Source organism: Ictidomys tridecemlineatus, chromosome 6 (genome assembly GCF_052094955.1).
Source record: "Ictidomys tridecemlineatus isolate mIctTri1 chromosome 6, mIctTri1.hap1, whole genome shotgun sequence".
Taxonomy (NCBI): domain Eukaryota; kingdom Metazoa; phylum Chordata; class Mammalia; order Rodentia; family Sciuridae; genus Ictidomys; species Ictidomys tridecemlineatus.
Genome location: NC_135482.1, coordinates 188,073,851 through 188,086,933, shown reverse-complemented (window position 1 = coordinate 188,086,933; position 13,083 = coordinate 188,073,851). Strand labels below are relative to the sequence as shown.

Here is a 13,083-nt window from a genome sequence, read left to right as displayed (position 1 = left end):
TGTTATTACGTATGTCTGTGTGTCTAAGTAAGTAAAAGCATGGGAATGAGCAGATGGGGGACACAAAGCTCATGCTGGGACGTGGGGTGGGCGGTGTGGCTAGTTCAAAACGCTACCGAGGTAGCCAGAGCAACGCGCTGTATTAACATGCACAAGACACACTGGCCACAGGTAACCCATGTGGATCCCAATACCTTCTGCATGGGTCTCCATATCCTCTGAATCCACAGAGAGGAAAATCTATCAATTTTAACATTATTTGCAGCCCCACTAATCAAGTCGAGCTGGGGCCTGGCATCTCCCTGGCCAGGCCTCATGGAGTCTGCCAGCCATGGGTCTTGGGGCACAGGGCCCTCGCCAGGGGTAGAGGCCAGGAAGGGCCGTCTCTCCCTCTCCGTGGAGGCTGTAAGCCGGGGGTGCCCCCGACACAGTGAGCCCAGCCTCCCCAGCTCCCAGGCTGCCTCACCTCTGACCAGTGAGACCAGCTCAAACGAGAGCAGGAGCCGCCACCCGGCGGAAGCAGGTGGGAGGAGCCGGGGACTGTCCTCGAGGGTTACTTCCGACAACTGCCTCCCAGACTGGAACACCAGGACGGTGGACGGTCCAGGTGTCAGGTGAGGGACACTCAGGCACGAGCCTAACTTTACCCAAACTCAGGGGAAGCGTCACATTCAGCTCCTCAGTCACCTGGCCACGTTCCCAGGGCTCGACAGCCCGTGTGGCCAGTGGCTGCTCTAGACAGAGTATTGCCACCATGCCCAAGTGCTGCCAGCCCGGCGTACGCAGGTAGAGCCAGGAGCGCTACAGCTCACCGCTGCCTCCCTACCCCCCCCCCCCCAGGGAGAGGGAGAGACGGCTCTTCCTGGCCTCCACCCCTGGCGAGGGCCCCCTTCTGCTCCTCACTGTCCGCAGGGAGAGAGAGGAGGGACTCCCGAGGGTGTTGGATGGTCAAAGAGAACTTAGAGGAAGGACAGTAGACGATGCCGTGGAAACCAAGGCTCACAGGGGACACACGGCAAGGGACACCTCCAGGACCCTGCTCTGGGGAAGGGCTTGGATGCTCACGATCTCTCGAGGGGCACGTGTAGGACGCGGGGTGGGCCCCTGAACACTCCCGGACTCCCCTTCTAAGTCGTACCAGGATGCTCCTTGCTGTGGGGCAGAGAGTGAACTAGAGAGCAATTCTGGACAGAGAAGTGGCTCACTGAGCCCCGAGGAGTAATGGCGTGTGGCAGGCACCCAGTACATATCTGTCCGAATATGTAGTGAAAGAAGGTTCTGGAAGGTTTTGCCGACTTGAGAGTTTGTCCCATCCTGCCACTTTCCTGCTGAACAAAGGAAAGCAGAAGAACACGCTCTCCTGTGGGCTGCCGGGGTCGGCGCAGGGAGGCTGTGACCGCAGCACAGCACCCGATGCGGGGGTGAGGGCAGAGATAGCCCCTGCCTCCAGCTGCCCCGGGTACAACCAGGCAGAGTGCTGCGTCCCGGCCCTGTCCCCACGGCCTGGAGCCTGTGAGTGTGTCAGGACGGCAGGAGCAGCACACAACAGCAGGCAGTGGCTATTTTAGATTCTGTTCCGGGCTCAGGTATCCGAGGAGCTGGGAATTAGTTCTCATGTTACAGCTGAAGAGTGACGGAAGCTGCTTCCTGGAGTCCTTCCCCTCTAAATGTCAAGCCTAAAGCATGTGCAGCCAAAGGCACAGTGGTAGCCAGACTGCCTGGATCAGAACCCAGGCCTGCCCTTACCAGCTGCGTGACTTTCACGAAATTAATTACCCTCTCTGAGTCTCCCTGACTCGGATGTGATGTGAGGGAATAACAACAGCATCTACTTAACAGGATTCTTGTAAAGGTGCAAGGACCCGATCTATGAGCGGCGCTTAATACTGTCTGGAACTCGGGAAGTAAAACCCATCACCCATAAACATTTATAGCAGCCCTTTTCCTCCATTCTAAGGCATAAAATAAACGGCCTGCTTGCCTCCACCCTAGGAGGAGCCTTGGGTGGAAATCACGGCACCTCCGTAGACCTCAGTCACAATCAGATGGGACGTGAGCAGTTCTGTCCCCCAGGTCCCCACAGCAGGGTGGGTAGAGATGCAGAGGGCCATCACACAAGTCCTCAGGGGTCCCTAGGCGCCAGGGACCAGGTGGCCTCAGCAGGGAGGGAGGGGGAGCCGTGGCCCACATTCTTAGAGGAGAACAGTGCCCAGCACCCACAGGGCACGGAGAGGTGGAGTGGGGGTGACCCTGCCTTCTCCTGGTTGCTCCTTCAGTGAGGCCAGAGCCTGTGGCCGCAGAGCTAAGGCCTCAAAAGTGGGAAGGAGGCCCGGCCGGAAAGCAGAGGCCAGCAGAGGCAGCCTGCCTGGACGCAGGGCCACTGCGACACGTCCCTTCCTTTGGCCAAGCGGCGGATTCCTGCCCCCACCACTGCTCATTCATCTCTGGGGCACGGCTTGAGGGGTCTGTGTAATGCCCTCGGGGGGGGGGGGGGCACAGTCTGTGTTGCAGTCCTTGGGGTGGACAGAGCCCTGAGGGCAGGGAGCCACCCTTGAAGGTCCCCTCCCTGCTGGGACTGTTTGCCTAAGATGTCCCCAGGCCAATTAGAACAAACCCTGGGCTGTCTTCTCAGGCTCAGACCCGCCCAGGTCCTCCTGCAGACAGTCAGGGCAGGGCCAGGGCAGAGACTGGCACTGAGTGCCCGGTGGGGACCTCCAAGGAGGGCACAGCTGGCAAGCCCTCTGTGTCACATGCACCTGGCTTTGTGGCCCTGCGGTCACCGTGGCAACTCAAGTCTGCCCATGCAGTACAAATGCCACCACAGACAGCGAGGACGACTATGTTTCTGTAAAACTCTGTTAACAAAACAGGAGGCAGGTCAGATTTGTCCTTGGGCCACGGCTCGCCATCGTGTTTTTGAAGACCAAGAGGAAAATTATATATTGATGGCTTCATCTTGATCAGTTAATGCCAACTTGCATTGGTGCCATGTCAATGCACAGTGTGCACACAGTAGTTGCTCATTAATTGTGTAGTTTCTTAGAATTAAGGCCACAAACTCTGCACTGGAATGTGATTTATAAGTTTAAAAGCCCTGTCCATCCTCACTTGCCACGCCCCCTTTGATATAAAGGTCCATCCTGGAGCCTTGGAGGCAAGACATAGCAATTCATCACTGTGGAAGGGACCCCAGAGGAAAGCAAGTCACTGTCACCCATGGGGCTGTAACTAGGTGCCTGGAGCACCAGGCCTTGAGTTCCTGGGCCAAGGAGAGGGAACCTGGTTCCCCCTTTCATTCTTTTCTTCCCCAGGGATGGAACACGGGTCTCTACCCCGAGTGAAGCCCCAGCCCACGCTGCTCCTTCAGACGCATTCTGTCCATACAGCCTTCTGGGAAAGGAAGTGTTGTGTCTGTCTGCTACCCAACACAGGGACCCGGCCACCGTGGCTAATGAGCACTTGGAATGTGACTAATGTCACTCAGAAGCTAAGCTTCCTTTGATTATATTTAATCTGCTCCATGTGACGAGTGGCCGAGGCCCTGGGCAACTGCGCATGTCTTTATCTTTTTCTTCTGTTGTTTTCCATTTGTAAATGGTCTCAAAACATTTCCAGGGAAGATGAGGCAGGAAAGGACTAAAACCACAATGAAGATGAGCCTTAGCAAGAGGCTCAATGCAGTTTATGTGGGAGAAGCCATTTGTTCATCCGTCTGTCTGTCCATCCAGGTGAGCAAATGTCATACTGAATTCCAGACTGGAACGGCTTCCCCAGAGGCACCCCCGGCCTCGGCAGAGCAGCCGGACAAGTGCTTAGGTAACGGAGATCCTAGGTGCTAAGTGACCGGCGATATACAAAGGCCAAGGACCGTCATGGGAATTCACGGAAGGGGAGGGGGGAGTCGCAGCCTCTGAAATGGGGAAAATCAATGTGGTTAAGTGACTGCGGGGTTCAGGCGTGACTCAGGATTCCTGGGCCGCGGCAGCGATGCCCTAAGTCCCTGCTCCCCACGGAAGGCACATTGCTGGAAGGCGGAGGCACACGTATCAAAGGTGGAGGCGGTGGTTACGACACCCACTGGATGCCAGCCACTGCTGGCTAAGTCTACTCTAAAGGGAGCAAGTGGTCCCTGGCCCTAGTACGTGTGCCACGGCATGCCCAGACACCTTTGCATCGCCCCATGTCTGGTAAGACTTGTCCAAACCTCAAGCAAAGCTGTGGGACAGGCATGATCACCGTTAACAATGGAAGGGGCCCTCTACAGTCCACCGGCACAGCTGTCCTGACCTTGGGCTACAAAATGACACAGAAATCAGACCCGTTCCTCAGGTAGCTGTGGGAATAATCCACAGATGCTTCCCTGGGTGGAGGCCAGCTTATGCCTGGGGAGTACCTGCACACACAGCCAGCCGCTGCCTTGCTGGGCAGAGGCCACCTGCAGCTGCTGGCACCAGCAGGGTGCGGGGTCTGTCCACCCTTCTGCTGTCCTGGAGATGGAGCATGGTGGTGGCCAGCCTCGGGGTTGGGCAAGGGGTGTATGCATGTGTGACTGGGTGGGGTGGAGCATGGTGTGGACCCAGGCCCGGCACCTGCTTTGACCCCAGGGGACATTTGCCTCTTCTGGGACAAGGTGTGAAGAGGAGCTGGCTGCTTCTGAGTTGGGGAGAGCTCCGGCTTGGAGGGGGGGTGGCGAGGCTCCCAGAGGCCTGCAGGACGAGCACCTGCTTACGGGGCCTCAGGTGTGTGGTGGGGGTGCTCTGGCTCCCTTCTAATGCCATCCCTTGCAGACCCCACCTTCAAACACAGGCCAGAGAGGACGTAAGTCCGGACATCACCTCGGGAGAAGTGGGCCACATCTGGGACGCTCACTGCCACGCCCTCCCTGCGTCACCAAGGAGAAATGGCACTGCTGAGAACCAAGCCCCTGGGCCTGCTGGGCAGCAAAGGGACATCAGGAGATGCAAGGGGCCTCCACAGTCAGGGACAGGAGCCTTCAAGCCTCCTGAGGTCTGCACTCAGATTAAAATGCTCCTGGGAAGAGCCTGCCCCCCATCAGTGTGAGGGCCCAGGAGGCTCTCAGGATTTAACCCGTCAAGGCCTGGCACGTAGGCTGACGGGGACAGAAAGGGGGTGATTCCTCCTGCAATCCCACTTGCCTCCTGAGGCTGAGCACGGGTCATAGGGATGAGCCCCGGGAGGCCCCGGGCAGCAGGACACAGCAAACACGCAGGCGCAGCAGCCGTGTGCAAAGCAGTTCTGAAGGCTCCATCTCATGGGGCCCTGGGCACCCTATGAGTCCCACCCTTTGTAAACCTGCGAGGAACTGCGCGTAGCACCACGCTCACCATCGTGACCACCTGTAAGTGTGCAGCTGTCCCCACGTCCACCTCCAGGACTCTTTCTTCTTCCCAAGGGAAACTGTCCCCATTCAACACGGCTCCCCAGTCCTCCCCTGGAGCCATCCCACTCTCTGTCTCTGTGAACCTCACTGTTCCAGGGATCTTTAAAAGGGGAACTCACCCCTGTGTTCGCTCGTGGCCTGGCTTATGGCACGCGTCTCAAGGTCTACATGACACTACTGTTGCAGGGACCACGAGGTGCCTATCCATTCCTGTGTCAAAGGACACGGTGGTCTCCTCCTGGCTCCTGTGAACGACGCTCCTGTACAAATTACCTGTCCAAGTCCCTTCCTTCAATTGCTGGGGCACATTCCTAGGAGTGGAACTGCTGGATCACATGGCAATTCTGTTCAATTTTTTGAGAAATCCCCACGATTACCTTTAACGATATGAAGGCAAAGACTCTCAGCTTCTAAGAGCAGAGAGAATGCAGAGGAAAAGACTGACCTCTGTTCTCTTTGCTCCCGGGGGCTTCTATGAACACGGAACACCCTCGGGCGGGGAGACAATTTCTGACCCTCTCAGCCATGGCCACTCTGCCTCAGCCCGCGAACGTGCCTCAGCCCGCGAACGTCACCAGGAGAAAAGCTGGTCCGCTGTGGAGCTCCCGCCTGCAGCCCGAGTGGGTCCCACCCGCAGAGCTCCTCTCTGCCCGGCATCTCTGCCCCCTGCAGACCCCACTTCCCCGGCTCCTGAACACCAGGAACCCTCATCGGCCCGCCCTGGCCTCATGGTGACCACCTGCTCTCCCCGGGACCCTCCACCCCGGGCTCTCTTCTTTCCTGACTCTGGTGGCTTCTCGGGGCTCCTTTGCTGACGGGCTCACACTCCCCACTAGGGAAGGAAAGCTGCCTCCCAGCTAGGATCAGGAAGATTCCGTCTCCGACTCTGCTGCTCCCGATGTTCTCTTCCTTCAATGTCTGCTTCTCTTCATTTCCAAACCCAGACTCCTGTGCCCCATTTCTTTCCTAGGACTCTCATTTCCCACCACTGGAGGACTCTCTTATCAACTCCTCAGAATTATGGTGCCCGAACCAAGCTCACCTCCCCTTGCTATCTTCTCTGCTTCCTGAGTCTCTCTCTTAATTTCACGGGCACCGTCCCAGTTAGCCACAGTTGAAGGTGATGGTCCCTGGCCTTCCCTTTGCCTGAGTCCTACTGCTCGGGGACGTGGCACCATCCGGGCTATCTGGCCTCCTGGAGAGAGCTCTGCAGCACTTTCCCAGTGCGCCTGGCCCGGCTTGTGTGTGCCCCACAGCCGATTCCAAGTGCCTCCGAATGACGGTCCACCGTCCCTAGTGCCTTATGACGGGTGGTGAAGACCTGCACACTGTGGAGACCACCAAAGCACTCTGGACCGCAGCAGGCCTCAGTCTACCTTGGGTCACCACCTGGCCAGCCTGTGCCCAACGTCTGCCCGTCACCCCAGGGCTGGAGTCTGAAGTCTGCCCAGAATGCCCGAGGCTGGTGGTAAGTGGCCTTCTCCGAAGCAGTGGGACAGCTGAGTAAATGGCTCTTTGCTTTCAAAAGGAAAAGCTCTCTTCCAGTTTCAGAACTCACAAAACCAGCTTTCCTTGTTTCTGAAGAAATGGGGAAGCAGGCTTTGGGCATCCAGGCTCCCTGCTCAGGTGTGTGTACCCAGCGGAAGGTGACATTTGGAGAGGGCAGGTGTGTTTACCCACCCAGGGTTGGGCCTGATCACGCTGGAAAGCTCCCTGAGCTTGCTCCCCCTACACTCCCCGGCTGCGATGGAGGCAACCTGCAGCCTCCCAGAGGCCTGAAGGGACACGTGTGACGACCGTATCAAGGGTATGGTTTTTGTGTCTGGTTCTGGGGGATTCCTGGTGCAGGGTGCGTTCCAGAGGCATTTCCACTAACGGGAATCACTGAAAATCTCATCCCTGAATAAGACCTAGAGTTTAGCTCATAGTGATGCACAAACACCGGCTCCTCCCTCTCACTGGATCTGCCAGGGTGACGGTGCGAGGAGTGGACGGAATCTCTACCATCTTGGCAACTCTCCCCCAGTCTAAAATTATTTCAAAATTTACAAAAATGTATTTTAAAACGGCTAGCTTCCTCCCTCTCCGTGTTGGGCGGGGGCAGCCTGCCAAGCCTTCCCAAACACTGTCCTGGTGAGTTGGCGAGACAGCCCGGTGAGGCAGAAAGCTACATTTTACAGATGACGGACAGCTGCACACAGGCCTGAAGTGGACTGAGCCTGGGCCCAAGTCCTAGTCCTTGCATGTGGGGCGAGCCACGCCATGTCCCCATACCACGCAACACGAAAGCCTAGACATACACCTGCAGACACTCAAGCCACACAGGAATTCACGCACAGGTGCCCACGCACAGCTTGCCAATCGGCGACTCAGGGTGAACTCTTTCCTTAAGAAACTTGCTGTGAGTTGTTCTTCCACTGACTGTATTCAGCTGGGTTGGCCTGTCCTGTGTAGGCATTAAGAGCCCACGTGTCCTCCAAGGCCAAACTGGCAGAAGTGCTTTGCGTCTAACCCAGATGTAGCCCCTCATCTACAAGAAGTCAGGCCCTCTTGTCTCTGTGCCTGCCTCCTGCTCTAAGAGTTCAAGTCCCTGTGGGCAAGTCCAGACACACACTCACCTACCTTATTAGTCAGCTTCACATTCCTGTAACAAAATACCTGAGACAGGCTAATTATGAAGAAAGGGTTTATTCATAGTTTGGGAGGTTCATGTTCAAGATCAGAAGGTTGGACCTTGGCCTCTTTTTGGTGGATAGTGGATGGCAATGACGGGAGTGCCTTTAGGAGAAGTGCCACATTTTAAGTCAGGAAGCAGAAAGAGAGAGGTCCATGGCACCTCCCGAAAGTACCACCCTGGAGACTATGCCTGCCACATATGGAACTTTGAGGGACACCAACCCACTCATTCATTTATTCACTCATCTGTTCCTTCAGGCTTATAGAATAAAGAAATAAGACTTATACCCAGTCTGTGAAATGCAAGTCAAAGAACCACAGGCCCTAAAATTAGCTGGAGGCACTGCAGGGTCAATTCTTCCAAAAAAGATATTCATCTTAACTACCCCAAGGAGTACTTTTAAAACACAAATTTCCGGGTCTCACCCTCAAAGTACTGCTTCTGGAGGGCTGAGCATGGCCAGGCAATCTGCACTTCTCAACCCCTCGGCCCCCTATGACCTGGATGCCCTCCTGGGCCTGAGGTTTCATTTAACAAACACCCCTGGAAAGGCACAGCGCCCTCTGCAGGAGGACCCCAGACGGCGGCGCTCGCTGTCACAGCTCCAGGAACCCTTTCCTGTTTACAGACCCAAGGTGCTTCTTTGAAATTTCACTCCTTTACTTCTGTTCTGTTCCCTGGTACAAAATGACACTTACTCCTCTCTCAGGACCAGCCTGCAAGTGTTTGAAGGGTGTTGGGTTTCCTAAAGTCTTCTCTACACCAGGCCAAATTACCCTTCTTCCTCTCTTTTCCTTCTTTTTTAAGAGGAATGCAACCTCCTTATCCTATTTCAAACGTGAACCTCAGAGATGGGGTAGAATCCTCTCGAGCTTTGGGCCTGAAGTCTGAAGGGACGAATTGTTTTTCATGCTCTGGGCTCTTTATAATGGGTCCAGGGCAAAGGTTCTGTACACATGAGAATCACCTGGGAAGCTGCAGAAGAGATCTGCTTAGTTCTACCCTCCAGAGAGCCTGATGTCATTGGTCTGGGTTCTGCCTGGTGGAGGTTTTTTAAAGGTTCCAGGGTGACTTTAACAAGTAGCCTCCATCCTACAGGTATGGAGGGAAAGGGGCTTCCCCTGAGCTCACGCACACCCTGCCTTTTCCCTCCCCGTCCCTGCCCAGCTTGGCCTCCCTCATCATGCACTTGAGAAATTGACCAGCTGACCTTGACGGCTGAGCTTTACATTCACCCCTGAGGAGCATCGGCTATTTGGTTTGGCCTGCTATTGCAAGGTCACTGAAGGTCATGTCAACTGAGCTACACATTGATTAGTTTTGAGTCTTTCACATGCTTTTGTTGTCTTCAGGAGAACACAGGTAGAAGTATGGCCCCGTGGAAGATCATTAAGGAAGACCCTTTGGGAATCAAACGACAATAGCTAATGTTTAAGCAACTGGATGTTCTTTGGCAGGTAAGCGCCAGATGCTAAAGATTTATAGTCACAGACCCATTAACACGGCATTCGTTCCTAAAGTGCAATGTGTCGGGCAATGCTTCAACGTTCTCTGGCTGTGCCCATTAACGTAGGAGCCTGCCGAAGCCACGGCGGTAGGATGTCAGGGGACCACCTATTGGCATTTCCTACCTGTGACCTCTGCCACAGTGTCCAGAAGGTCTGTACTGATTCACGTCTGGCCAGAAGACAGCAATGGAAAGGTCTCTGACCCCTAACAAGAGCATCATTCACCTTTGTCCAGTGACGAAGCAACATGGCAGAACGTGAAAGTTCCAGGTAAAGTTTGGGAAGTTAAATTTTGTAGATTTTTTTTTTTTTAATTTTTGAAAAGTGGTGTTTCTTTTACATGCACAAGATTCTTGAAGTGATATTTCTGCTTTTTCCCAATTTCAGTGAGCTGACTTTGTCGTACCTGTGACTTCTCAATTCTGTGCTCCTCCCGCCGCCCCCCCGCCCCCCGCAGGGCCTCTGAGTAAAATGCTTCCTCCTTGTTCTTGCAAAGGATGGAAAAGTGCAGCACAAATTATCCTCCAGGTATAAAAAAGGTTCAAAGTTGGGCTCCTCTGAGGGGATCAGACACTCACACCCGCCTCACAGAGCAGGAGAGCAGCTCTGTGAAGTGAGATTTGAAGACCACCCCAGACAGGGCCCTGCAGGCCCCATAGTCATTAAGCGTCCCCAAGGCCACTTTCAACCAGATTCTCACCCACTACGAGGACATGGCCCCCAGGGGTTGACAGCTATCTAAAGCAGAGAAGGGCTTGCTAGCTTTTCCCTGCAATCCACTTCCCATGTGTCTACTACACCTGGCTTTAAAAAATCCCACAGAAATTGTTTTTATAGAAGGTTCTATTTTAGGTAAAGGTGCCTCAGATTTTTCCTTCTACACCATTCAGAGTTTTCCCAGATGTTTCCGTATCTCCCTCTCATCTCTCAGGAACTGAGTGTATTTGGTCTTTAGTGGGCAGATTTAACATCATTCTTAATCTTCTGTTGACGGACGTTTGGGCACTTTCTAGTGTTTTATTTATGCACTGCATGTCTGTCCATTCATTTCATATAGCAAAATACATCCTTAAGATAAATCAAGGTAAAAGTGTATGTGTGTGTGTTTGTGTTGCACAGAGCTTTGTAGATGTCAAAATGCTGTTAAACAAAAAAACTGTCATAAGACACACAGGCACTTCACAAAACTCCAAAGCAAGCAGCAGTGAAACATTGCCAACACCCCTCAAACCCTCCATGGGCCTCTACTCTTAGAGCCCCCGCCACCCCTCCAAAAGCAATTACCTTTATTTTGTGGTAATTATCATAAGAAAAATAAAATGCAGTTTGAAGAATTGTAAACCAAAGGGGAGAAAAAAATGAAGATGAGATTTAAATAGGTGTAGAATTTAACTAAAAATCTTGTTAGGGAGCTGGGCATCATGGTGCACTCCTGATATCCCAGAGATGTGGGAGGCTAAGGCAGGAGGATCACAAGTTTGGGGCTGACCTCAGCAACTTAGTGAGGTCGTAAGTATCTTAGTGAGACTCTTTTTGGAAATAAAAAGGCTGGCATTGTAGCTCAGTGTTAAAGCACCTCTGGGTTCAGTCCCCAGTACCTTTTTTTTTTTTTTTTTAATCTTTTTAGGGCTGGCTCGTCTTAAGCCAGTTTCTTGCCCTTGACCTCTGCTCTGGGCTGCAGTGTCAAATGGCACGGAGGTGCCGGTAAATATCAGTATACTCACCACAGGGCCAGTCGTTGCTCAATTTCCTTGAGAAAATTGGTATGAAATTTGTGCAAAGGTTCAAAATTCGGGAAAATGAGACTTTTCAATGTTTCAGGCATGGCGTCCTCTGTGCTCACGGTGCTATGAAACCACTGGGAACGAAAGAAGGACGAGTCAGAGGTGAGAAGGTGGACGATGGCACCTGTCTCCAGGAGCCACACCTGGGTGACTGGAGGCCAGGGCCTCCCGACTCCCCCAGATGTTCAGCCTGCCAGGGGCAGCAGGGGACCGGGCCTTTCCCTTTCCTGTCTGACGGAGAACGCCCTTCTCTACATAATCGCTTTCTAAAATCTGTCACCCAAGGGCTGTTGAAGCCAGGACAAGTCTCTTAAATGGGCGACGCCTGCGTGAAAACCTCCATTCCGGCCCACTCCTGGACAGTCACCCCGTAGCAGCTGCCACCTCTGTTCCTACATCAAGATGCTGAGCGTGCAGGTGGCCAACCCAGGGACAGATCAGCTGCCTGCACAGTCACTCTGGTTGTAGAGGTACGTGGGGACAGGATTCCACAGTGTGTACGGGGCACCTGCTGAGGCCGAACACAAGACGCATCTCAGGAGATACAAACTCATACCACGTACCTCCCAACGGGCAAGTTTTCCCAGAATCCAAAGGTCAGAAGGTATCTGGAATGCCCAGACTTTGTTTCCAGGACTAAACAGGACTGATTACCATAATGAAAGGCAGCCTCTGGCAGGTTTTGCTGACATAACTTCACTTATTATCACAGATAAAATGAGGCTCCTGTTCATTCTGAGGTCGCCCTTGAGCTCATGAATAATCAGTTACGCTTGACAATCGGCAAACCCCAAATGTTCCAGATTGGTGCACGCACACAGCAAAACGTTCAATTTTTATTTTCTCTATTTTAGGAGTGTCTTTCTTTTACATTTAAAAACCACAATTACAAAAATTTTTATGGAGTATATTCCGAATTTAATATACTATTAGCATTTAATTTTCTATAACTCAGAATTGAAATCCTCCAATCGAAGTCAGAGAACCTAACGTTTAATGAGCTCCAGCTTCTCGCCAAGCTGAGTATTAGTTTAGATAAGTCATACAATTTAATGCTGTTGGGGAAATACTGCACATACCGAAGTGATGACTTCAAGATCCTTCAGATACGTCCGCTCAGTGGTGGACACCTCTTTAGCGATGAAGTATGCCTTGTCGGTTGGGAATCTCTGCAAAATCCATCAACGGAAACAAGACACAATGATAGTTCTTGAGTGAAAGTCTCTGAGAATGTCCTGATTATTAGAAAGTCCTAGTTAAAGCTACGTTATTAACTTATGATCTTTGGTTGGCCAGCATCAAGACCAAACACACTCTTATTTTTGTATTTAAAGGAACTAGAAAAAAATAATGGATCTCTCCATTGAGAATATGGTCAATGTTGGAACGTTTCCTTCCACGTAAAGATTACCATCCGCTAAAGAAATCAGATTAGTAAAACGTCAGTCATTCAGCCCTTTCAAGGAAACTAGGGTCCATTCCCGGTGCCATGACTAGCAGCGTCAATGCTTGTTAAGTTTCAAAAAAGGGGAGTTCAACACTTGTGGGAATAGCCAGGATGGCTGGATTGAAAGGGACCAGGGTGCCATCAGCTTGTGATATGGTGATGGGATTTCCTGGAGTCGATCAGTGAGCACCTGGGAGCCGATTGGCCATTGGGTTTTCTTTCTCTTTAAACAGCAAGTAAAAGGAAGTCCCCACAGCCTGCCATCC

General features: G+C 52.8%; 1 protein-coding gene across 7 annotated transcripts in view; it reads right to left on the bottom strand.

Moving 5' to 3' along the window:
• Farp1 (FERM, ARH/RhoGEF and pleckstrin domain protein 1) overlaps nucleotides 1-13,083 on the bottom strand; it is a 263,579-nt gene that overhangs the window by 23,049 nt on the left and 227,447 nt on the right. For all 7 annotated transcript variants that reach the window (XM_078016237.1, XM_078016241.1, XM_021729859.3 and 4 more), the window contains exons 15-16: nucleotides 12,450-12,539; nucleotides 11,311-11,444 (exon numbers count right to left, since the gene is read on the bottom strand). In XM_078016237.1, coding sequence (XP_077872363.1) covers nucleotides 11,311-11,444; nucleotides 12,450-12,539 — 224 coding nt within the window. The remainder of the gene's footprint in view (nucleotides 1-11,310; nucleotides 11,445-12,449; nucleotides 12,540-13,083) is intronic.